The sequence below is a fragment of the Scyliorhinus canicula genome, chromosome 19, assembly GCF_902713615.1.
Source record: "Scyliorhinus canicula chromosome 19, sScyCan1.1, whole genome shotgun sequence".
NCBI lineage: Eukaryota > Metazoa > Chordata > Chondrichthyes > Carcharhiniformes > Scyliorhinidae > Scyliorhinus > Scyliorhinus canicula.
Window position 1 is genome coordinate 93082583 of NC_052164.1, and position 26331 is coordinate 93108913.

General features: G+C 42.0%; 1 protein-coding gene across 1 annotated transcript in view; it reads right to left on the reverse strand.

The window, feature by feature from the left end:
• Positions 1-26331, reverse strand: part of ppp2r1ba (protein phosphatase 2, regulatory subunit A, beta a) — a 60494-nt gene that overhangs the window by 15424 nt on the left and 18739 nt on the right. The window contains exons 2-10 of the mRNA XM_038778519.1: positions 24835-24925; positions 24616-24716; positions 21858-22090; positions 20096-20243; positions 15213-15368; positions 14275-14389; positions 12375-12445; positions 4665-4799; positions 2416-2589 (exon numbers count right to left, since the gene is read on the reverse strand). Coding sequence (XP_038634447.1) covers positions 2416-2589; positions 4665-4799; positions 12375-12445; positions 14275-14389; positions 15213-15368; positions 20096-20243; positions 21858-22090; positions 24616-24716; positions 24835-24925 — 1224 coding nt within the window. The remainder of the gene's footprint in view (positions 1-2415; positions 2590-4664; positions 4800-12374; positions 12446-14274; positions 14390-15212; positions 15369-20095; positions 20244-21857; positions 22091-24615; positions 24717-24834; positions 24926-26331) is intronic.

The window sequence follows — 26331 nt, forward strand, 5'->3', positions numbered from 1 at the left end:
TACTTGAAATCTTAGCTGCAGTTGGTCACTTCCTTAGGCTGTTGAGATTATACAAAAAAGGTCACCTAATGGGTCATTATTTACAAGAATCTGCTTAGGTTATTTGTCTTTTAAAACGTTGATTGTATACGGACAGACAGACTTGGAATCCTATTTTGAGTGGGAACTGAATAAATATTTCTGCACTGTGAATTGAGTTCAGCTGGGGTGTGGGAGGACAGGATAATACTTTGTAGTCTATCTAGTGGCCAGTTCTTTATCAAGGGCTTGTCGATAGAATGGAAGGCGGCCACACCCCAAGAATATTCTATCCGAGAGATAGCCCATGCCAAGAAACTAGCAGGCTGCCCAAAGTTCCTGATTCAAGATGTTGTCAAAATAGATATGAAAGCCTCAACATCAATCACGACAAGTGTGAAATTCTAGCTGATAACTCATGCAAATGGCGACACCAGTTATGGGCTGGAATTTGCCAATGACATATGGTTGTATAAGCTCCAAAGCAGGCGACTGCCCTTCACCTTCAGGCAAGGCTTCCGCATAGATCAACTGGCACTGCCAGCAAGGAGAAACTTCACATACGATACTTAGGGAAGACTTTGCCTTTCCAGAGTCAACTTGTTCAATCAAAAGAAATGTAAATAGGGTAATAGAATCATACAGCACAGAAAAGGCCCTTCAGTCCATCGCGTCTGAGCCACTCAAAACCAACCACCTAACATAGTCTAATCCCATTTCCCAGTACTTTACCCATAGCCTTGTATGCCCTCGGATCACAAGTGCACACCTAGATACTTCTTTAATGTTATACGGGTCTCTACCTCCACCACCCTTTCAGGCAGCAAGTTCTAACTCTCATCACCCTCTGGGTAAAATGTGATTGCTTACATCTCCTTTAAACCTCCTGCCCCTCACCTTAAATCTATGCCCCCCTGGTTATTGATCCCTCCACCAAGGGGAAATGTTTATTCCTGTCTACTCTAACTATGCTCCACATAATTTTGTATAGCTTAATTGTGTGCCCACTCAATCTCCTCTGCTCCAACAAAACCAATCTAAGTCTATCCAATCTCTCTTCATAATTAAAACTCTCCAGCCCAGGCAACATCCTGGTAAATCTCCTAAGCACCCTTAACAGTGCAATTACATTCCTCCTATAATGTGGATTCCAGAACTCCACAGCATACTCTAACTGTGGCCTAACCATACAGTTGCAACATAACCTCCCTGCTCAAAAACTCTATACTTCAGCTAATAAAGGCATAATACCATAGACCATCTGAACCACTGTCTCCACCAGCGCTAATACCTTAAGGGATCAGTGTACATGTACACCAAGATCCTTCTGATCTTCAGTGCTTCCCTGCCGTTTATCATGTATTCCCTTGCCTTGTTTGTCCTGCTCAAGTACATCACCTCACACTTATCCAGATTGAATTCCATTTTTCACTGATCAGCCCATCTGACCTGCCTGTCTATACCCTCCTGTAATTGAAGGCTATCCTCCTCACAATTTACTACCCCACCAATATTTGTATCATCCACAAACTTGCTGATCAACCCTCCAACATTCATATCTAAATCATATATTATATATGGTTCATATGTAAACCATAAGCAGCAAGGGCCCCAACACTGATCCCTGCGGAACCCCACTGAACACAGGCTTCCAGTCAGTAAAAACACCCCTCGACCATCACCCTCTGCTTCCTGCCATTCAGCCAATTTTGGATCCAATTTGCCAAATTGCCTTTGATCCCAAGGGCTCTTATCTTCACTGTCAGTCCCCACGTGGGACCTTCGCAAAAGCCTTGCTGAAGTCCAAGTAGACTACGTCAAATGAATTCCCCTCGTCTACACACATGGTCACATCTTGGTAAAATTAAATCAAGTTGGTCAGACATGACCTCCCCTTAACAAAACCATGCTGACTATTCCTGATTAGTCCTTGCCTCCCCAAATGCAGATTAAGTCGGTCTCTCACAATCGTTTTCAAATCACCTCACCTGACATCACCAAAGTTCTGCAGCTGCATTCCCAGCATTTCTTGCAGACAGAGGGATGCCAACAACCACAGTCAGTTATATAATGATATCAATTTCAATTTAACACTGCCATCCCAACGAAGATCAGCTAACCAGTGCAGATTAAACTGCAATTTTCTGGGTCTGTATGCTACAGGAATGCATAACCATGGTCAAGTTTCCTTTTGCTGCTAAGGGAGCAAAGCCACTCAAACATGCTCAAAGTCAGAATTTTCAAAATTACAAAAATAAAATGACTCAAATATAGGTGAATGCATCCTTTGAGAATTCAGATCAAACCATTTTTCTGGAGCAGCGAAGTCCCGTACAGGGGTATACATTTTAAACAATTGTTAACAGTTCATAAAACCATTTGGAAGACGCTACGTACCAACTGTCCTGCAAGCAGAGGCATGTACTCGATTATTGCCAGACGCACCCTCCACTTGGCATCTTCTGCTAACTCCACAATGGCTGGCAGAAGGGATTGTGAAAGCTGGCGAATTCCTATCACTTCGTTCACACAGTCCAGATTGGAGATGATATTCAAACGGACTTCCGGACACTATAGGAAAAAGACAATCTTACTTTGCTATAAATGACTAGCTGAGCAAATCAACAGGCCGTTCCTCAAAGACACTGAGAACAGAGGATGAGGGCTGTGTAGAACTTGAGATGGATCAACACTCAAATATTTCCTCCTCGCCCTCCTCCTCTTAAGAGTAATCTAAAAATTCATAAAGTATTGACCAAAAAAAGTCGACATATGCATGCGGTGTTATAAATGGACAAGTTAGGGTAGCTTTTTCAAAAATTTTACTTTGCTTTAGATCAAAATTTCAAAATTGAACTTGCTGCCAGTGTTTCACTGATAAAGCCCTTAAAAGAAGTGAAGAAGGTTTGCAGCCAGTTGCAGAAATTAACAGTAAATGGACCCTCAATGAGTCACAGAAGCCTATTGGTAGAACATTAAACCATGGTGGCTGCGGCATGCATTTTCTTTGATGTAGGTAATCAAAAGGGAATGTTGAAGTGAAGTCTCAGAGCAAGAGTGAGACTTTCAAGTTATCTTCCAAGCACAAAGCACAACTTAAAGTTTCCAGAAACATGAAAAATCATTATTTTGCAGTTGGAAAATATAACCTACACAAGAAATATTTGCATTGTTGCATTCCCTTCAATCGGGTTTTTTTTTCTCAACTGAAAGTCTTGAAGGGGTAAAGGAAAGAAAGTTTTTTTGGGATTCCTGGTTCAGGAGATGGCATTTTAACGATAGCAGCCCATTGGGTACCTCAGTTTTCATCGTCCTTTATTCTGATCAGTATTGACCACATGGTGATTAACCAGTACATAATAAGATGTACTTTCCACTTTGTCACTCCAGTCTATCATTAAAATCAAATTATCCAGCAGCTCAAGTTTAGCCATTCTGAATTTTTTTTTTGTATAATTCCATTTCAATTCAACAGATAATTTAAGTTAAAACAACTTTGAATTAAGAACACATATGTGGAATTCGTGAATACAATTTGTGAAAGATCAACTTAGTTTTCCACACATGTGGAAAGATCCACTTCAAATATTTTGTAAAAGGAGGGACAAAGCAATTTGAAAGATTATTTATAAAAAAACTAACTTTATTTTCAACTGCATTGGGCAGAGTTTTTGTATAAAACTCAATTTGAGCCACGTTTGAAGAGGATGCGCTGGATTTTCAATTTTTAAACAAGGATAGCGCCCTCACATCATGGGCAATTCATCTTTAGACCAAGAAACAACATTTCATAATTTAACAGAATAATTCTGTAAAATTGTTCTCCACCATAATCAGAGGTGCTCCCATGCAAGACAATGACCATTTTATGAATGTACTGAAGATGGACTCTCAGCAATTAGCCATAGTATACAATGGCATCTCTCTCCGTGAGGAAAGAGAAATTGATTATATATGGGCCACCATTCCAGTGTGGGGCAAGGCGAAGAGCAGCAGAGTTTGCAACTCTAATCCATCCGAAACTCAAATCTAACTGCACAGCTGGAAAGTATTTGTCGGTGGCTGCAGTTGTTCTTTAAATTAATTCAGCACAAATTAGGAGATTCTGAAACATTACACAGGCTGCAGTTACAATCAATTAGTAACACAGTTTACAAATGCCAGACACATCCGTTACCCAACAAGATGGCATTTAGATGGATACGGATTAATTGCCACTTCCACCATGAATCGATCACAATAACTAACAAAATGCATCAGTACTATTTTTACACTACATTCTGTCAAACCACCATACTGTCATATTAAACCAGGATGCTTTCTCAAGATAAGCACGTATAACCCTCATCACCTTCAGTTTTTGTCAAACTGTCAGGCTATTCTCAAGTTCCAGCATTTAGATGCAGGACTAACAATTATTCAAGTGGCATGTTTATCTACAATTGCTTCACGGCCAGTAAAAAATTGACCACCTTCATTTCTACTTCGAATAAGAATGGTTTTTATACAGTGAAATCAGTTTTACTGATCACCTGTGTGAGCAGTCGACAGCTTAAGTGTCCCATTGAAATAATTTTGGTTTATCTATAACCACATTAGTCTTCTGAAACCATTATGCTAGTTTTGCTGCACTGTATAATCATTACCTCATCTTTGAGTTGAGCCAAGAATAGTGGAAGCAAGTGTTCAACTGTGCTGTCCTTGCCCAGGATGGTGGACAGACCCATAATAACAGAGGCCAAAGCTGACTTCACATGTTGATTAGTATCAGACACAAGTTCCTGAAAAATAAATCAGATAATCATGAAATAAAAGCCAAATCATGGTGAGCAACTTACCCAAAGTTAAATAAAAGCAAACTTGCATTTCTGTTTATTACATCTAAGTGGGGTTGTAATTAATCTTTCTCTGTCCATATTTCTATGAATACTAAACCACAAAATGCCAATATTTAATAGTGCTATTAAACTAGATAACAATGCATCTAGCTTTACACAAACCATTTTCAATTTGTAACCGAACTACAAAAGCAAAATCTTTTTTTTTTTAATTGGATTGAGATTGGCATGAAGCTTTTATGTAAGAAAATATATCATTTTGAACTGACCGAACATTTTACAATTCTAACTGAGACTGAGCAAACTGCTCAAAAATACAAGGCCACATTCCAAGCTGAAGGTGAGAAACAAACAAATCTGCCTCAGGGGAGTGTGAAGGAAGAAAGAGAAAGATATTTCCTATAATCCAGACAGCCAGTGAAACTCTGAGGAGAAACTTAAAATCCAAATTATAGATATTGAAACAATGGCTGCGACGGACTGAACCACCCAGATGGCATTAGAAATACGCAATGAATTATTTAACGCAAGATTTCCCAGCCTAAAAAACTTAATTGTATATTCTTTTCTCTTTTAAAAAATCAAACTCTTAACTTTCCTTATTTCTGATACCACTGTGTGCGTCCCTGAATGTCTGCTGTAAGGGTCCTTCCTGTGTGTTCCTGCTTGACCCCTTGTTTCGTCTTTTCTTTATTTTTGCTGTTACATTTTTGATCCATGGATGTTTATAGATAGTAAAGCAGGCTGTACCTTTAATTTAAACAGCAGGATCCAGAAGGCTCTGCTTGGCTTAGACTGGTGATGGACGATTGACCAGTGTTAATGACGACTTAGTTTGATTAATTTGGCTCATGGCCAAGGACTGGGCCCAAAGGATTGTGCTGTGCACTGTAACAGGTGGAGATTGGATCTGATCCCATTGGAACGTTATGAGTCACAAACTTCCAGTTTTATTTCACTTTTGATTCTGCAGTTTGGGTGGAGGGTTCCACTTCAGTCTTTTCCAAACAATCCAACTAAACTCTATTCAGAAGGCCAGCGAGGGCTGACTCTCTCTCCAGCAAGTTGGGGCACCGTTCTCTGGAGGCTGCAGAGTCCCAAAGTCAAACCACAAGCTGGAAGCAGGATTTGATGTTGGCGGAAGTGTCTCAAGAAAGTAACAGGCCGGAATGTGAACCTCAAGCTAAAGGCCCCGTTCGATAAGAACTCAAGTGACTCTCCAGTAGGCCTGCTCCCTGCAAGTACTGTATTGAGTGAAAGACTCAGCAAGGACTTTGATCAATCAGCAGGCTGTGAGGAAAGCTGCTAAAGAACAACTGTTTGAAGTCTCTTATCTTTCAACCTTCATCCTTATTATTCCCCCCCCCTTTGTCTGCATGGGTGGGACAGTTAAAGGAGGTAGTAGGTTAGCTTGTTATTCAGCTACTTATTCATCTTTATTCTTGTCATAAATAAGAGTAATTGTGTTTCAACTTACAAACCTGGTGACTGTAATTTCTGGGCAGCCAAGGGCCAAAGACATTGGGTATTTTATAAGAATTATTGGTTAATTCACATGTGTTGTGACTCCGGGTCAAGTGGGGCTGGAGTTGACCGTGGACTTGCCCAGGTGTCGCAACACTGCAGGAGGGTCCAATACACATTTTTATTATTTTTCTTAGATTGAATGGTTAATAAATGTGCCCTTTCTTTGATTTTGACTGGCCCCTTATTGCTCACAGCTTTAGTAGTTAAATACATCGCGATTTGGAAAAGGCTATCCTCATGAAAAATAAAATTAACCCTTTGTTGTGACCAACATGATGGGGATACTTTACTTTCAAAAATTGGATGGTTGTGCTTTGTGAAGTGTTTTACTGGATGATCTAGTTGTCTTTATGTGCTTTGGCCTATAATATTCAGAATACAGGAGTAGGAGCCCTGAAGATAACAATGAATTCCAAAATGTGTAAATTGAAATCTGGATAACAGTCCTCTCAAATTTCTAAGTTTCTAAGAGGTTCCTCTCCATTCTTGCATCTTTAATTGACACACAATGTATTTCACTGCATTATCTTCATTCTGATAGATCGACCGCCTAACAAGAGTACAAAGCACATCACGCAATCACATGAGAACTGCAGCAAAGTCACCCACACATAATTAGAGATAGTCAGATTTCTTACAGATGTCTCCTAAAATCAAATCATCTGTTAATCGGGGCAGTTCAGGATCACACAAGGATTGATGCTACACCAAGATACTAGATCATGAGACAGTACCATACCTTAAGTACGAGGCTGCAGCTTCAGGAAAGGAACCAAAAATAAGAGCACAGACAGTTCGACAATACATTAATTTATCTTCCTATATTATTAAAAACCTTGCGTTTGTGTGTAATTCCTGTCCACAAATCTAACTCAAAGGGTCATAATTTTCCTTCACATTTATGTATCAACACTTAACGCAGCAAACTACTATTCCAACATTTTTCATTCAATTTGCTGTGTTAAATGAATGTAGTTCAAGCTCAGGCTACTAAATGGTTCTGTGGAGTAAGTTTGTTGCACTCTCTCCCTAGTCCAGCACCACCTATAATATAATATATAATATAATGTAATATAATATATAATAATCTCAGCCTGGGGGAGTTGGAGGAGAAATTTGGGCTCCCCCCGGGGAACATTTTCAGGTATCTGCAGGTAAAGGCATTTGCTAGGCGGCAGGTGGAGGGATTCCCTTCGCTTCCCGCGAGGGGGGTGAGCGACAGGGTGCTTTCAGGGGTCTGGGTCGGGGAGGGGAAGATATCTGATATCTACAAGGTTATGCAGGAGGCGGAGGAGGCGTCAGTAGAGGAGCTGAAAGCTAAGTGGGAGGGGGAACTGGGGGAACAGATCGAAGACGGGACATGGGCTGAGGCCCTGGAGAGGGTTCATTCTTCCTCCTCGTGCGCGGGGCTTAGCCTCATCCAATTCAAGGTGCTGCACTGGGCCCACATGACTGGGACGAGGATGAGTAGGTTCTTCGGGGGTGAAGACAGGTGTGTCAGGTGCTCGGGGAGTCCAGCAAACCATGCCCATATGTTCTGGGCATGCCTGGCACTGGAGGAGTTCTGGAAGGGGGTGGCGAGGACGGTGTCGAGGGTGGTGGGATCCAGGGTCAAGCCAGGATGGGGACTCGCGATTTTTGGGGTTGGGGTGGAGCCGGGAGTGCAGGAGGCGAAAGAGGCCGGTGTGCTGGCCTTTGCGTCCCTAGTAGCCCGGCGGAGGATCTTGCTACAATGGAAGGATGCGAGGCCCCCAAGCGTGGAGACCTGGATCAATGACATGGCGGGTTTCATTAAGCTAGAGAAGATCAAATTCGCCCTGAGAGGGTCGGTACAAGGGTTCTTTAGGCGGTGGCAACCTTTTCTCGACTTTCTGGCTCAACGATAGGGTACGGGGACAGTAGCAGCAGCAACCCGGGGGGGGTGGGGGGAAGGGGGAGGGAAAAGGTGTTGGGGGGAGGGTGGTGACGATGACTATGTTTGTTTATTTAATTTAAATTTATTTTAAGTTCTTCTGTTGTTCATTGGGGTTGGGGGGGTGGGGGATGGGATACATGCGTCGATACGGTCTGGGGGTGTTAGTTATTATGGGTTATTTTGTTGCATTTCATTGTTTGTCGTTACGTTTTATATTTTCTGTAAAAAATTCCAATAAAAATTATATTTAAATAAAAATAATATATAATAATCTTTATTGTCACAAGTAAGCTTACATTGCAATGAAGTTACTGTGAAAAGCCCCTAGTTGCCACATTCCAACACCTGTTCGGGTACACTGAGGGAGAATTCAGAATGTCCAAATTACCTAACAGCACCCCTTTAGGGACTAGTGGGAGGAAACCCAAACAGACACTGCGAGAACATGCAGACTCCGCACAGACATGGACCCAGCTGGGAATTGAATCTGGGACCCTGATGCTTTGAAGCTGTAAATATATTTGTCAAATGGATGGAAAATATGTTCATCTTGTATAAAAACACAATATGCAGTTTGGAATTATTAGTGCCAAATATGCATATTCAGTACAAGTAATCTTTGCACCTTGTGCTACCAACTGAATCTAGATGCGAGACAACTAGCACAAACTTAAATTATTGGCCAATTCCAAAATAGCACTGGAAAGTTGATACGCTCAAATTAATTTGGACAGGTCATTGATAGTTTTGTTCCAACAATTGCTATTATTAATACACTTTTTTCTGAAACTTAAACAAATATTCTTTTACATTCAAGTTTCTTAGATTCATTACAGCACCCAACTGCAAGGGCCACCATATACACAAGTGGATTGAAGTACGTTTAGACACTTCAGCGAGTGAAACTGAAAAACAAAAACTGGCCAACAAAATGTCAAGTGGGGAAAGACAACTTTCAACCATGAAAAATGAGCCAACATACTCATGCAGAATTGCCAAGAACAGTTTCTGCAACAGAAAAGTAGTGAAAATTCAGAGCCTGAATTTCATGCTAACCTCAAGGCTCATTAACTTGGGTATATGATTACAGCAGTACTGGAATCAGTGTACTGTGAAAGGCATTCCACATGACAAGTTATCATTTTCAGCCATGTGGTCATAAAGAGCTTCTAAGCAGTGGAGATGAAATTAAAAGGTCCCAAACTTCTCTCTTAATCTGGTCTTTTAATCAAAGCTGCCACTTTGCATCATTGGGTGCACAGATTCAAATCATTTTGTTACTTGTCCTGGAGCCCACCACTTCTCCCAATCTGATTAAAATAAACACCAGGATTTGGAGGGATGAGGAAAATGCCAGCAGCCAAAGCAGGCCTTCAAGTTTTGCTAATTCACCAATGCAACTTTTCAAGTCTCCCCCAAGGCCAACAATTACCAATTTAACTGCATCCTCAGTCTTTCTTCTATATACATTATTGAACTCAAAGCTTTCCTGACCTTAATTGCAACTCCAAGGCATACACATATTTCCTTGATTGCTAACAATTTGCTTTTTTTATTTCGTACTAAACACTTTCAATACATCACAAGAAATTGTAACGCCCATGTATTGTGTTCAAGCATGAATATTTTGTCTATCTTGCATGTCCGAACAAGATACAAAGAAAAAGCTCACGATCGAATGTTATCCCCCTTGTCTATCACAGTTAATCTCTGTTGCAACCTTGATCCTTCTTATTGGCATTAGAGGGTGGTAATCCTCTTAACTTTGTTTTTTGTGACTAAGCAACAGGTGATACCGCACACATGTTCCCGACTGTTTCCTCATTATGTTGAAATTATGGGCTGGACTTTCCTGGTCCTGAGGTGACGGGAAATAGATTGGCTGTGCCAATTTCCACTTTTACAGCCAAAAGTAGGACTTTTTAGCCCCACCAACCCAGTAGCTTCCAGCTCCATGCAGGTGGCTGCATCCATGGCCTGAACACTTCTGCCAGAGGCCTGCCAGCTTGGCCACCTGAAATAGTCATTTAAATTTTCTCCTCCAAGGGCTCTCGTGGTCCACAACCTGCCTCAGCAATGTCCAAATCTCCCAGTAGGGCTACCGAGGCTCGAGCGCTGTGGAACTTCTGATTACCACTGGCAGTATGGGAAGCAAGCCCACCATAGTGAGCATGGAGGCAGCATTAGGAGGTTACCTTCAGGATAATTGTCCCGCCAGTCTCATGCCCAGCAATTGTGGGCTTGGGCTCCTGAAACCCATGGGAAACTCCTGCCTCAAGTCCAACTCTCTTTTATCATTTCCTAAGATTGTAATATCGTGGAACTTCTCTCTTCCAACTTCTTCATCCTCCTACCCAAACCTGATTGGATTGGATTTGTTTGTCACGTGTACCGAGGTACAGTGAAAAGTATTTTTCTGCGAGCAGCTCAGCAGATCGTTAAGTACATGGGAAGAAAAGGGAAGAAAAGGAAAAACATAATAGGGCAACACAACATATACAATGTAACTACATAATCACTGGCATCGGATGAAGTATATAGGGTGTAGTGTTAATTAGGTCAGTCCATAAGAGGGTCATTTAGGAGTTTGGTAACAGTGGGGAAGAAGCTGTTTTTGAGTCTGTTTGTGCGTGTTCTCAGACTTCTGTATCTCCTGCCTGATGGAAGAAGTTAAAAAAGTGAGTAAGCCGGGTGGGAGGGATCTTTGATTATGCTGCCCGCTTTCCCAAGGCAGCGGAAGGTGTAGATGGAGTCAATGGATGGGAGGCAGGTTCGTGTGATGGACTGGGCGGTGTTCATGACTCTCTGAAGTTTCTTGCGGTCCTGGGCCGAGCAGTTGCCATACCAGGCTGATGCAGCCCGATAGGATGCTTTCTATGGTGCATCTGTAAAAGTTGGTACGGGTTAATGTGGACATGCCGAATTTCCTTAGTTTCCTGAGGAAGTATAGGTGCTGTTGTGCTCTCTTGGTGGTAACGTCGACGTGGTGGACCAGGACAGATTTTTGGAGATGTGCACTCCTAGGAATTTGAAACTGCTAACCATCTCCACCTCGGCCCCGTTGATGCTGACAGACGTGTGTACAGTACTTTGCTTCCTGAAGTCAATGACCAGCTCTTTAGTTTTGCTGACATTGAGGGAGAGATTGTCGTCACTACACCACTCCACTAGGTTCTCTATCTCCCTCCTGTATTCTGACTCATCGTTATTCGAGATCCGGCCCACTATGGTCATATCGTCAGCAAACTTGTAGATGGAGTTGGAACCAAGTTTTGCCACACAGTCGTGTGTACAGGGAGTAGAGTAGGGGGCTAAGTACGCAGCCTTGTGGGGCCCCGGTGTTGAGGACTATTGTGGAGGAGGCGTTGTTCATTCTTACTGATTGTGGTCTGTTGGTCAGAAAATCGAGGATCCAGTTGCAGAGTGGAGAGCCATGTCCTAGGTTTTGGAGCTCACCTAATCATCCCCAATTTGCCTAATTTTCCTTTGCTCTTGTGCATTTTGGTGGCACTGTGGGGTCCACCCCACTATTTCACTATTAAAAAGTTGAAATACAGTATCGCAGTGCCTTGGGAGATGATGGAGGATCTTTTAGTCTAGTTTTTCAGATGAGAGACTATTTTGCAAAAGGAGTCAACATTTATTCATGTAAACAAGGTTGCGTACCTTTCTGAACCACATTCACATTTTTTCAATTATTAGAAGTTTGGTGATCAAAGATGACTGTATATAAAGGTACCAATTTAAAAATAAATAAATTTAGAGTACCAAATTCTTTTTGTCCAATTACAGGGCATATTAGCATGGCCAATTCACCTACACATCTTTTTGGGTTGCGGGGGTAAGACCCACGCAGACACGGGGAGAATGTGCAAACTCCACACGGACAGTGACCAAGGGCCAGGATCGAAACCGGTTCCTCGTCACCGTGAGGCAGCAGTGCTAACCACTACACCACCGTGATGCCCTATAAAGGTATCAATCTACTGTTGACACCTGCTTCCCTTTCAACAATCTAATCAGCTTTGAAGCAATTTTTAAGCTGCATAATCAACTGCAACTTGAGAAAACGTTACCTTAACATATGGCAAGATGTGGTTCATTATGACAGTTTCTCTGCAATCTGCTGGCAGGTTTTCACAAAAATCTGCAATATAATATAGTACCATTAATGCATGGTTCTCACTGAAGGAAGACACTTACCATAACCTGTTAACTTTTGAAACAGTTTAAGCAAAACACTCAGTACACAGCTATGCCGCATACCTACCTATATTTATCAGCTAAACAAAAGCACTGGAAATCTTTAAAGAGGGTGACAAAGAAACGTGCAAATTCGAAGATACTAAAATACATTTTAAATAGTATAAGACAGACAAGGCTGGCATTTGTAGCTTAAACATTGAGCTATTAAGGAGGCAGTAAATTGCCAAACTCCCTCTTTGTTTACTCTTGGCAAAGCTGCATTAGTGCAAAGAATGCAAATTGATTCAAATAGTGATCTGGCATCAATGAAGAGTACAGTATCAGCTGCAGTACGGAGGACGGCTGGCGAAATATGTTGGCTGGCACATCAAAATTATTTGAGTTATGGCGGTAAGCCAGATGGCTGATTCAATGATATTTATCAGCGTCAGCTCCACTTCCACACTAATTCGCAGCAAGACGGTGGCCATCACAAAAGTGTGATTGGCAATTAGACAATTCAAAAGAGCAAATCTAATTTACCCAGCTAATTTCAAGATACAAGATCTAAGACAGATTGTGGGATGAAATAAAATTCACTGGGTAAGCAAACCTACAGAAGAACCAATCTTTCCATCTTCTTTTATTGAGCCGGTTCGCGCTAAAAAAAACTCTAAATCCATCTTCTGTAATATAATCACCGGTAAAATATGTAAAATTGACCCAAGGTGTAAGATACATCATGTAACAGATATAAGAAAGCTGCAGCACAAAGCTCAGATTTCTGATGAAAACACAAACGATAAATGCTAGAAATCTGAAATTAACAGCAGGTTAATCAATTTCTGCAAGTAGGCAATTAATTAGTATATTAAATATTTTCCAATGAAGGGGTCATCAACCCGTTTCTCTGATGATCTAACGCAACCATCTTCTGAGGTCCATTGCATAAAAGACGCCAATCTTGAAACAGTTAAGATTCATTCCAAGAAAAAGCTGAAGGCACTGGACTGTATCAACATCCCAGATATAATACTCAAAAACTCCTGAAATAGCCACACCCCTAACCAAACTCTTCCATCCTAGCTACAGTACTTTGTGATTCCGCCAATGGGACTTGGCTGGCATGCACACCGAATTTAGTACCTTATTGATTGATGATTAAGAATGAAATAGCTTGGATTCATTTAGCGCCTTTTGTAACTTCAGTATGTTGTCAAGCACTTTGGAACCAATGAAGTACTTTTATTGAAATGCAGCCACTGCTTTGGTATTAGGCAATTTAATCACAGCAATGATGTGGAGATGCCGGCGTTGGACTGGGGTGAGCACAGTAAGACTTCTTACTGTAATCACAGCAAGGCAATGCTACAAATGAGCAGATCATCTAATTTGATGATGGTTGAGGAATAAAAAGGACAGATGAGGGGGAGCATTGCTGGTCTTCTTTCAAGAAGCCATGATGTGGAGATGCCGGCGTTGGACTGGGGTGAGCACAGTAAGAAGTCTTACAACACCAGGTTAAAGTCCAACAGGTTTGTTTCAAACACGAGCTTTCGGAGCGCAGCTGAGCTTCACCTGAGGAAGGAGATGCGCTCCGAAAGCTCGTGATTGAAACAAACCTGTTGGACTTTCACCTGGTGTTGTTAGACTTACTCTACTTCTTTCAAGAAGGACTAGGGATCTTTTAAGCCCGGTTGACAGCACCGAGATTTTCCGCACTCCTCAGTCTTCCGCTAAATACAATGGACTGGAAGAGGAATATGAGAATAGAGAACGTTCTAAACCAACCTTTAACTTTGTTGGCTCCAGCTGCACGGACCTCAGCCTCGCAGTCTTTTAGCAGGTTCTGGAAAGCTGGGACCAGGTCATTTTCCGTAATTTCAGGACCCACTGCTTTCTGAAGCTACGAGGCAAGGAGAATGGAATGAGTGTCAACGAGAAATATGTCGGGTAGATTCACTAGGATTTTAAGTAATGTGTAATGGTGGATCATAAATTTCCATTTTAACTTCAAAAGGTACTCTGCAATGTAGTGCTAGATCTTGATACAAAGTGAGGTTGTTTGCGAACAGAGAATTTGGAGTTGCACTACTTATTTGATTCCATTTTCAAGATGAAATTTGCTTCCATTGCCCCCTTTGGCACTGGATTGCAGATACCTTGCTGCTTAAAAAAAGTTTCTCATCTCCCTTTGGGTTTTTTCACCAATTATCTTAAATTTGTCACTAGCATCAGAGCCCCGCCACTGGTAGAAAGAGTTCCTCCTTATTTACTCTTACCAAAAGCTTTCATAATTTTTAGCATTTCTATTAAATAATCTCCTTTACAGCTCCTCCATAGAATTATTCCTAATGCATTGCAGGTTATTTCAGCATTTGGCAGGTGCAGTGAACAGAATCTTATAACAGCAGGTTTCCAAATCTCAGATCATATGTAAAAAAAAATACAAATTCCAAAATCACATCTGACAATACAACACATCAATTCGATCTGGTTTAAAAAAAATAAAAGTTCATTTATTTTATGGAAAGTCAATTAAATGGACTTAGAATTTGACCATCCTGGATTTTTTCTCTCCCCCTTTGCCCAAACCCCAAAGTTTTAGACACTCTCAGCATCATATCGCTAACTGTGGTTATTTTACAGTGATGTTGAGCTAATCTGTATGATCTTAATTCTAATGTCTTTTGAACTAATTAATATGTTTTAATGCAATTAATACACACTTCAGAAAATTTGTCTGCCACCATGTAGCGAACACGCCATGATTTGTCCTCTACTGCTTGCCGTAGGGTAGGCATCACCAGAGCTTCCAGATCTTCCTGGGGCAATAGTTGGGCGATGCTCACACAAGCCTCTACTGCCAGTAACCTCACAGAATCCTGTCGAATGAAAATAACGTTCAAAACAGTGGCCATAATTGTCCTTAATAAACAAAATTTACAGAAGTACATATTAGCAAAACAGTGCTCTCATCAATAAACTCTTAATGTTGACAGATTCGGTCATCTTATTCTGTGTTGGTGAATCATATAACTAGGCTGTAGATTGGGCTTTAAACTAAATGTGGGATTAAAAAATAAAAGTTAAAGGAGAAGATAGGATTGCAGATTAGACACGAGGTGGATTGATACCAGAAAATAACAAGGACAGAACGTGTGAACGTCATATTGCGCCAAGGAATCAGACAAGAGGAGGGAAATGTGATAAAATAAGAAACTTTTTTTTTTTAAATTTAGATTAGCCAATTATTTTTTCCAATTAAGGGGCAATTTAGCGTGGCCAATCCACCTACTCTGCACATTTTTGGGTCGTGGGGGCGAAACCCACACAAACAAGGGGAGAATGTGCAAACTCCACACGGACAGTGACCCAGAGCCGGGATCAAACCTGGGACCTCAGCGCCGTGAGGCGGTTGTGCTAACCACTAGGCCACCGTGCTGCCCTTAAAATAAGAAACTTAAAGGCTTTGTGTCTGAAAGCACAAAAAATTTGGAACAAAATGAATGGGTTAACTGCGCAAATAGACACAAAGTAGTATAATCTGGGGGTGATTACTGAGACATAGTTACAAGGAGACCCGGTCTGGAAGTTGAATATCCAAGGGTACTTAGTATTTCGGAAAGATAGACAGAAATGAAACGGTGGTTTAGGTTTGCTAGTAAAGGAAGGGATCAGTGCTGTAGTGAGAAATGATATAAGCATTGGAGATCCAGACATGGAAGTAGTCTGGGTAGTAATAAGAAATAGCAACGGAAAGAAGTCCCTGGTGGAAGTATTCTATAGGTTCCCAAACAGTTGTTCTGCAGTGGGGCACAGTATAAACCAGGACATGTAGGAGGTTTATAAGAAACGTACGACATCATGGATCATGGTTCGGCACAACATTGAGGGCCGAAGGGCCTGTTCTGTGCTGTACTGTTCTATGTTCTATATGCATATGGATTGGATCAATCAAACTGGCAACGGTAGCCTCGAGGGAGAGTTATTGGAGATTGTTTCTTGACGCCTGCAGGTACAGCAGGTAATAAGGAAGACAAATGGAGGGTGACACAGTGACGTAGGGATTAGCACTGCTGCCTCACGGCGCCGAGGAGCTGAGTTCTGTCCCTGCCCCGGGTCACTGTCCATGTGAAGTTCACACATTCTCCCCACGTCTGCGTGGGCCTCACCACCACAACCCAAAGGTGTGCAGGGTAGGTGGATTGGCTATGCCAAATTGCCCCTTCATTGGAAAAATTAAAAATGAAAGGCAAATGAAATTTTGGCCCTTTAGCTAAAGGAATCGAGGCAGGTTCGAGGCATTGAATTGCCAACTTCTGCTCCTAGTTTTTATGTTCTTATTATTGCAGAAAGACCCCATCACCAACAAACTGGAATGCAATAGGTATATTTATATTCCAACATGTTCGGCAGCACCATGCTGGGGTGCATGCAAACATGGGTATGATTCGAGGCACCAGTCATTAAAATGGTCAATATTTACCCATGAACCTTGATAGTAAGTTTTGGTAGGCTTGTTACCAAGGACAAAGATAATCCTGTCCTCATCCACAAAAGCATGCTTCCATGGGGCATAATGACCACAAAATGGAATCGTGTCCGATCTCCTACTCCTTAAACCAGAAGAACGGAGGCGGATTATATTGTTGCTCCTGTCATACGGGCAGCACGGTAGCATTGTGGATAGCACAAATGCTTCACAGCTCCAGGGTCCCAGGTTCGATTCCAGCTTGAGTCACGGTCTGTGCGGAGTCTGCACATCCTCCCCGTGTGTGCGTGGGTTTCCTCCGGTTTCCTCCCACAGTCCAAACATGTGCAGGTTAGGTGGATTGGCCATGATAAATTGCCCTTAGTGTCCAAAATTTCCCTTAGTGTTGGGTAGGGCTACTGGGTTATGGGGATAGGGTGGAGGTTCTGACCTTGGGTAGGCTGCTCTTTCCAAGAGCCGGTGCAGACTCGATGGGCCGAATGGCCTCCTTCTGCACTGTAAATTCTATGATCTACGAACTTAGCCAAGGTGACCAGCACAGATCAGTGATCAAGTCTGGAATTTCTGATCTATGTGGCTCATCTGCTCGCAGAATTAAACTGCTTAGCCAAGGGAGCCCGTAAACAGTAAAATTAATGTTAAAAAAAGCTCCGCAGTCACTCCTTAATGAACAGTGAGGTATGGTAGGGCACGTTCACCTTCCATTCAAATTCACGGTATCATGACAAAGACTAATCATTCACGCAGGTCTCTTTCTGACTTTCAAGTACTGCAAATGTCCATTTGACAGCTGAGTAAACTATCAAACTTATCCGGAGTCCTTTGCTCAAGTGGATTATTTGTATGGGGGAATTTGAACCTGGTGCATATTGGTTAAATCTTGATTTTTCAGCCAACAATCTCTGAAATGCTTAAGATACAAATAGAAAATAACTGCATTGTTCACAGATCACTTGCCAAAACGAAATTAGATATTCATGTTAGCCATGAGACATGACTTATATCGGATATGTAATTACAGGTACAAAGTCTCAAAACTGGCGATTTCAAGGCCCAGGCAGTGCCAGATTATGGACCTTGCCAGTTTAATGGCAGGCAGTTTGGGCCTCATGGGGTCAAGAATTGCTCAGACCAGAGTGCTGGAGAAGACAAGCACACAAAGCTAAAAGCTAGTCAGTGCATCATTGTGCAAATGCAGCAACAACTAGTCAAACAAGCTGCAAGTTATTTTACTCATCTAATACTATTTAAAATTCCCACAGAGCAGATTTTTTTTAGGTTTCTGGGTTTCAGACATCACCAGGTTTTGAATAGCCAAATTTGAGACACTGCACCTGTATCTCTTATATAATTTGTTGATTTACCCTGGTATTACACAACAGGGAGGAACGGCAAAGTGTAGCCTCTTGGTGAAACACGGCTGGAACGTTAAAAGCTCCTCACCATGAGGAGGATCGGCTCATCACTGAAGTCCTACGGCCACAGAAGTGACAGAATGATGCAATTCTAGCATGGCACATTTACATGGGCAGTTGCCTTTAACAAAGTGGACAAGAAATTTATACTGGTAAAAGGTTGGCAAAGAAGGGTAGCACGAGAAAGGAAGGTTCTGTAGACAAGACAAATCCCACAGACCAGGTGTTTAACATGTTATCAATGATAATTGAGCCAATCAATTATATTCCATTCCTGATCCTCGCCCACGCAATTTATACACTGCATCCATCCAATGGTAACCCACAGTAAAATAAAATTTATACTTGTGTGCAGATTGCTCACTTGCTCCAGTGAGTTTAGAGTGAACCAGCTTTCTAAAAGAGCCATCTGTTCCACATTATAGCATCAATGTGAAATAGGAGAAATATTTCATGGAGAGCACGTCATCACATGTGGAATAAATTAGGACTCTTGTTGATATAAGTAATTGAATACAGAAACCATTTGAACACGAGGGTCACAGCAGCTTCGGCAAGATAGATGAGAGAGATAATCATGGCATCCAGTGGAAAAATCTTCTTTTCCAATATTAAGACTGAAGATTCATGTGACTGGCTGGGGAGGGGTAGCGTTTAGGATTTGAAACAACCATGGAGAAGTTAGGCATCTGTGACTGGAAGTTGAATGATAGCAAGATTATTTGGGCATGGTTAAGTGGGTGGTCTGGTGGCGATTACAGTTGCCTCACAGCGCCACAGACCCAGGTTCAATTTGGGCCTTTGGTGACTGTGTGTGGAGTTTGCAGCTTGTCCCCGTGTCTGCGTGGGTTTCCTCTGGGTCCTCCAGTTTTCTCCCACAATCCAAAGATGTGCAGGTTAGGAGAGTGCGCTTTGGGGACAGAGCGGGAGAGTGGGCCTCGGTAGGGTGCTCTTTCAGAGGGACGGTAGACTCGATGGACAAAATGGTCTCTTTTTGTACTGTGGGGATTACATAGACATAGAACAGTACAGCACAGAACAGGCCCTTCGGCCCTCGATGTTGTGCCGAGCAATGATCACCCTACTCAAACCCACGTATCCACCCTATACCTGTAACCCAACAACCGCCCCCCCCGCCCCAACCTTACTTTTTAAGGACACTACGGGCAATTTAGCATGGCCAATCCACTTAACCCGCACATCTTTGGACTGTGGGAGGAAACCGGAGCACCCAGAGGAAACCCACGCACACACGGGGAGGACGTGCAGACTCCGCACAGACAGTGACCCAGCCGGGAATCGAACCTGGGACCCTGGAGCTGTGAAGCATTTATGCTAACCACCGTGCTGCCCTATGGATTCTATGATTCTATGGATTCAATCTTCTGTCGAGGTTTCCCATCGTAGAACTCCAACAGTGCAAGAGGAGGCCATTCAGCTCATCGAGTCTCTACTGACCCGCTAGAAGAACATCCAACCAAACTCCATTCCATGCCACCTCAACTAACCTGCACAGCTTTGGACACTAAGGCGCAATTTTAGCATGGTCAATCCACCTAACCTGCACATCGTCGGATTAAACCCAGGTCCCTGACGCTGAGAAGCACCAGTGCTAACCACTGAGCCACCGTGCCGCCCATATTTGGCACCTAAGGACCCAGGAATGAATTCAGAATCGGGAAGCTGTATTGTAACTACATACCTGTTCATCAGAAGCCAAGGAAGTGAAGAGCGGTATAATATCATTTTTTAAAAACTCCAGCTCAAGAACCTTGGCAAATTCACCCAGCTTTGATGCAGCAGCTCGGCGAACCATTGGTGTATCATCTGAACATAAGCTACGGAAATGCCTGCAGAGAAAATATCAATGTAAACCAAAATTGATGATTCCTTTATATATTAGAAATTTCTACATACAATTTCTGCCCTAAATATTAAAAGAAATAATAGGCAGGCAGTCCATTAAATGCGAGTTCATCCATTTTGGTAGGAATAAAGCAAAACTGACTATTAATTAAATGGTAAAAAAATTGCAGCATGCTGCTGTGCAGAGGGATCTGGGTGTCCTTGTGCATGAATCACAAATAGTTGGTTGCAAGTGCAGCAGATAATTAAGACGGCAAATGGAATTGTATCCTTCACTGCTCGAGGAACGGAGTTTAATAACAGGGAGGTTATGTTTCAGCTGTATAGGGTGCTGGTAAGGCTACATCTGGAGCACTGTGTACAGTTTTGGTCTCCTTACTTGAGAAAGGATGTACTGGACTTGCAGAGGAGATTTACTAGGTTGATTCTGGAGTTGAGAGGACTGGCTTATGAGGAGAGACCGAGTAGACTGTGTATACTCATTGGAATTTAGAAGAATGAAAGGGGAATGAATGGCTTAAAGAGACATATAAAATTATGACAGGAATAGTTAAGATAGAAGCGGGGAGGTTGTTTCCACTGGCAGGTGAAACTAGAACTCAGAGGCATAGCCTCAAAATAAGGGGGAGCAAATTTAGAACTGAGTTGAGGAGGAACTTCTTCACCCAAAGGGTTGTGTATATTCACAGCTTCAAATGAGTGGAATCGGAGAACCAATTAACGACGAGACATCTGACTCTGGCCTGGCTCTCAGAGAGCCCTGGCTCTCTGCCTGTGAGAAACCCGGCGCGGTCTTGAAATCCAGAGAGCCAAAATAATGATTCTCTGCGGCGTGATAGGGGTTTTGGAATGTCAGCAATGTCTGTCGGGGGAGAGGGAGAGAGAGAACACCTCAGATGTGGCCCAGGTGCCGTTTTGGCTGCAGTGCTAATCAGGGCGTCGTTTGAAGCCCGTTCCCAGCTCTGAGTCCGTCCCTCACCAGAGTGGCGGCATTCTTTTTCTAAGAGGCTCAAGATCAGATGAGAAATCCCGCTGACACTCAGTTTTTCTCGCTGGGGCTGACACCTTGACATTTTTTGGCAAAATCCCACCCGTAGTATCTTTCACTTCTTTCTTTCCCCAAAACTACACGTACATATTAAGTGCAAATGTCATTAAACGTGAATCTTACTACCGGTTCTGGTTTAGCACACTGGGCTAAATCGCTGGCTTTTAAAGCAGACCAAGGCAGGCCAGCAGCACGCTTCAATTCCCGTACCAGCCTCCCCGAACAGGCGTCGGAATGTGGCGACTAGGGGCTTTTCACAGTAACTTCATTGAAGGCTACTCGTGACAATAAGCGATTTTTATTTTTTCATTTCAGGTTCTCACTGCAAAACGTGATTTACAACTATTCCCTAGAAACTATCCCCATCTACTGAAATAAATCATGTTTTCCATGAAGGAAGGAGACCGCTTCTACTTCTTCCAATTAAGTCCCATACTGGAGTTGAAACCTATAGAGTAGAAGGTTTGTCACTGTAAAAGTCAGCGTTTCTGGTTCACCTTTAATCTGGAATCCAACATGAAAATGTACACAGAGTGATAGACATACTCACTGGCGCAGTTCAGTTTTTACAGTGCTGGATACCCGAGGGTAACAGACACTGAAAAGACCACAGGCTGATGTTCTGGATGTGAACCAGTCACCACAAGCCAAACGTTTGACCAGTGGCACAAAGTGGACTTCTAGATCTGCGGGAGAATGTTCATGGGAAATCGCTCGCAGTGAATCGACAGCCTTATCTCGTACCACAGTTTCTTCCACAGTAGCAAGGCTTTCCAAGGGAGGCTGTAGAGAAAGAAAGAATTAAAGTGAAATGCATAGCCACAATTTATTTCTCTGCCACCAAAATGATGGAAACAGTGCAAAAGAAAACTGTTTCAGATGAATTCTTGACCAAATTCAAAGGAATTAAGCATAAAGGAAAAAGAGACACAGAGATACTGAAAGGCCAAAATATATATCGATTCAGAAAAGAATGAAAAACATCAAAAATTCATGAGTTATCAAATGGAGCATAAAAGGATTTCCATTAATATAATAAAGATGCATGTAGGTATCCTCAATAAAGCATGGGAGTTCATATCGGACTTACTCTCACAAAATGCATGCAATGTACATATTGCCACGTTAGGAATTGCAAATTTTACATTTGTAACAGTCAGTGTTTAAAAATGTTCCTTTTTCTAATATTGCAGCAATGAAGCAGTGATCATAGATGATTATAAGGCACCTATAAATCTGAAGTGCGTTTTCTTCTGGTTTTGCCAATAATTTGCAAAAATAACAACACTCAAATGATGTTTTAGTTTAGCACGGCAGATATTGGTATATGAAGCTACAGAAACAACTTTTTGACGTGAGCACAGAAAGGCACTTTAAGGCAAAGAACCAGATGTCTGAAATATTTAAACCTAAAATTTGTGCTCTGAAGATCAAATCATTCTAGAATGAATCATTTTTGACGTGCCAAACATTATTTTTCTAATTAATATTTCTAAATTAAATATCAATATGAAAAAGATTAAGTCTGCTTTAATAGTTTAATAATTTCAAATAGTTATTCTAATTTAGTGCTGTCCATGTTCCAATCATGGCTCCACCACCATTTGAGTCTGAATCATGTTCTACATTGACAAAAGATCTTTATGCATTTCATTACTTGCAGGCCAATTTAGTTATTTGTTCACCATTACAATGATTGCAGATTAAATAAATGCATTCTCCCCCCCCCCCCCCCCCCCCAACAAAATAACAGATTTTTGCGCTTATGCACGTAATATAAAATATTCTTGTAAGTAGTCTTTAAAAATGCATTTTGGTTCCAACAGCTCAGGACATAAATGTAGTTTGTACGTGATCAATGCAAGGGCAGCACCGTAGCATTGTGGATAGCACAATTGCTTCACAGCTCCAGGGACCCAGGTTCGATACCGGCTTGGGTCACTGTCTGTGTGGAGTCTGCACATCCTCCCCGTGTGCGCGTGGGTTTCCTCCGGATGCTCCGGTTTCCTCCCACAGTCCAAAGATGTGCAGGTTAGGTGGATTGGCCATGATAAATTGCCCTTAGTGTCCAAAATTGCCCTTAGTGTTGGGTGGGGTTACTGGGTTATGGGAATAGGGTGGAGGTGTTGACCTCGGGTAGGGTGCTCTTTCCAAGAGCCGGTGCAGACTCGATGGGCCGAGTGGCCTCCTTCCGCACTGTAAATTCTATGGTAATCTATGGTAATACAGACCTGAGGTTTCCATGTTTAAGTAAAACTTGGGGCAACACAGTTAATTTTAGTGTTACTGAACTCAGAAATGATATGCCACTGTTCACAATCCATTAAGCCTATGCAAATGGTGCTTGTAGATTTGGAGATGGGGCAATTATGCTGACCCCACAGTGAAATGGACCTTTGACACTGCAGCTAGGCTATATATGAAGAACATGTACCATGGCAAAGCACTATAGGGCACATGGCACAGATGGAACTGTGGAACATCAGGTAGATAGGCAATTAAGGGACGGGGAATGGACAAATTAAGTTTTTTTTACAAAACAATTAGGAACACAGCTTTCACCAACTGATAAAATTGCTACAGAAGACCTGGAGTTTCAGGAGTTAACTCTGACAAAGCAAATTAAGTAGATTTCAATATATTACCATCATATTAAAAAGAAGCCTTGCACAAAATCTTGTCCGAAGTTGATCGTATTACACTCAGTATCATAATATATACCGATCTACCTTCAACAGATTATCCAGTTGCATCATGCAGCTGTTTGCAGGACCTTATTATATGCAAATTGGCTGCCACGTTTCCTACATTATGATATTGACCAACCTTAAAAATATGCTTATTTTGCTGTATAGCGCTTTTGGGGCATCATATAAATTTAAGGTTTTATTATTTCTCATCAAAGTGACAAACTACATGCAGAAATTGCTCATCTGTTTGTTAGTAAGAATTCAGCAGCCCTTGCATTAAGATCCGTTTAGGAGATTGGATTATGTAATCCTAGGTTGACACTGCAATACAGTGCTGAACTGTCAATTCCGAGCTGTTAAATTGAACTGCTTCCTCAGATGACCAGAAGAAAATCTGACGGCACAATTAGAAATAGAACAAGGATTTATCTGTATCCTGTTTAACATTTATCACTAAAACCTGGATGGTCATTTAAGTCATTGTTGGTCGTGGAATCCTGCTGCACAAAAATTAGCTGCAGCCTTTGTCTACAGCCAACAGTGACAATTCATCTTAACTCTGATCATTCGGAGATGCTGAGGTTCTGAAAGGCACTATATAAATAAATGATTTCCTACCAGCAAACAGTGAACATATTCTGGACCCCCAACAAGGACGGTGAAACTTCCCAGTTGTTCTGCCAAGGCCAACAGGACTTCATCTTCATCATAAATGGTATCTATATTGATACAAGAAACCAACACAAATCAGTTTAACGATCGGTCTCACGTTCCAGTTGGATAGTTCCTTCGTTCGAAGAAAAATACAGAAGCAAACACCAACAGTCTTGTACATACCGGTCAAGAATGGGAGAAGTTCACTCCTCGTTCTTTCAACTCCTAAAGCCAAGGCGATCGTTGACAGTTTCTTAATACTGTTCAGACGCAGCTGGTAAAGGAAAAGTACAATTTGTGAATGTCAGTTAGGTACGGAAAGCAGTATTTGAGAATGAACATACAAGTAATATTTCCTAGACCAAACAATATTAGACTAATAAAAATTAATTTAAAGTATTCAATTATTTTTTTTCTAATTAAGCCACCAATTCACCTACCCTGCACATCCTTTTGGGTTGTGGGGATGAGACTCACACAGACACGGGGAGAATGTGCAAACTCCACACGGGCAGTGATCCAGGACCTGGATCGAACTTGGGTCCCCAGCGCCATGAGGCAGCAGTGCTAACCACTGTGCCACCATGCCGCCCTGCTATCTTCATAATTAATACCCGTAGTGACATTTTCATTAGATGACAGTGATCAATAAAATGGGAAGCAATAGAGAAACATGGAAGTACGCTCATCCCAAAGGAACAGTTAGCTAACTCTTGATGCAAATAAATTGGATAACTTATGATTTGCCAGACAATACAGTGATACAATTATTCCTTTCTGTGGTATGATTTTTTTTTTATAAATTTAGATTACCCAATTATTTTTTCCAATTAAGGGGCAATTTAGCGTGGCCAATCCACCTACTCTGCACATTTTTGGGTTGTGGGGGCGAAACCCACGCAGACACGGGGAGAATGTGCAAACTCCACACAGACAGTGACCCAGAGCCGGGATCGAACCTGGGACCTCAGCGCCGTGAGGCGGTTGTGCTAACCACTAGGCCACCGTGCTGCCTCTGTGGTATGATTTAATGGTACCTTGTCCCACTGATTAGCTGCATGAATGTTGGTCATTCTAGCAGGCAGGGCATCACAGTGCTCATACCCCCACATACACACTTCCAGCTCTGGTTACTGATTAGCAATAGAGAGAACAATACTGAACTCTAACCCCTCTGGCCAAGCAATTTTAACTCCTCAATCAATAGACCTAATTCAAACCAGTTAAGTCAGACCTCCCTGAATGCAAACCTCAGCTATTCACACACCTCTGAACGTCAATCTTACGACTTATTAATATTCAGAGTTGGGGCATTTCCAGTCCCTCCACTTTCTCTACCATAGCAAATTTTTGGGACAGATCTACCGAATTCTATTATTACTGATCCAATCATCAACTTGTGGGAATGTTTAGCTCTTTGCATTCATGCAGGAGAAAAATCACAATGAACTCCTAAATCACTATTTAACACAGTGAGAAATTATTTGCTTGACTCTTTCATTCTGTAAAGGAGTAGAAATGTGGGATTAACACTAAAAAGTAAATCGTAGAACTGCGGCGAGTGTCATCACGCTGTACCGAGACAATTTCCTCAATCTAACTGGACAGCCAGTACACCAAATCACTGCCCGGTGTAACATCTTAGATAGATAGAAACTTTTGCATTCAGAACTGAACCAC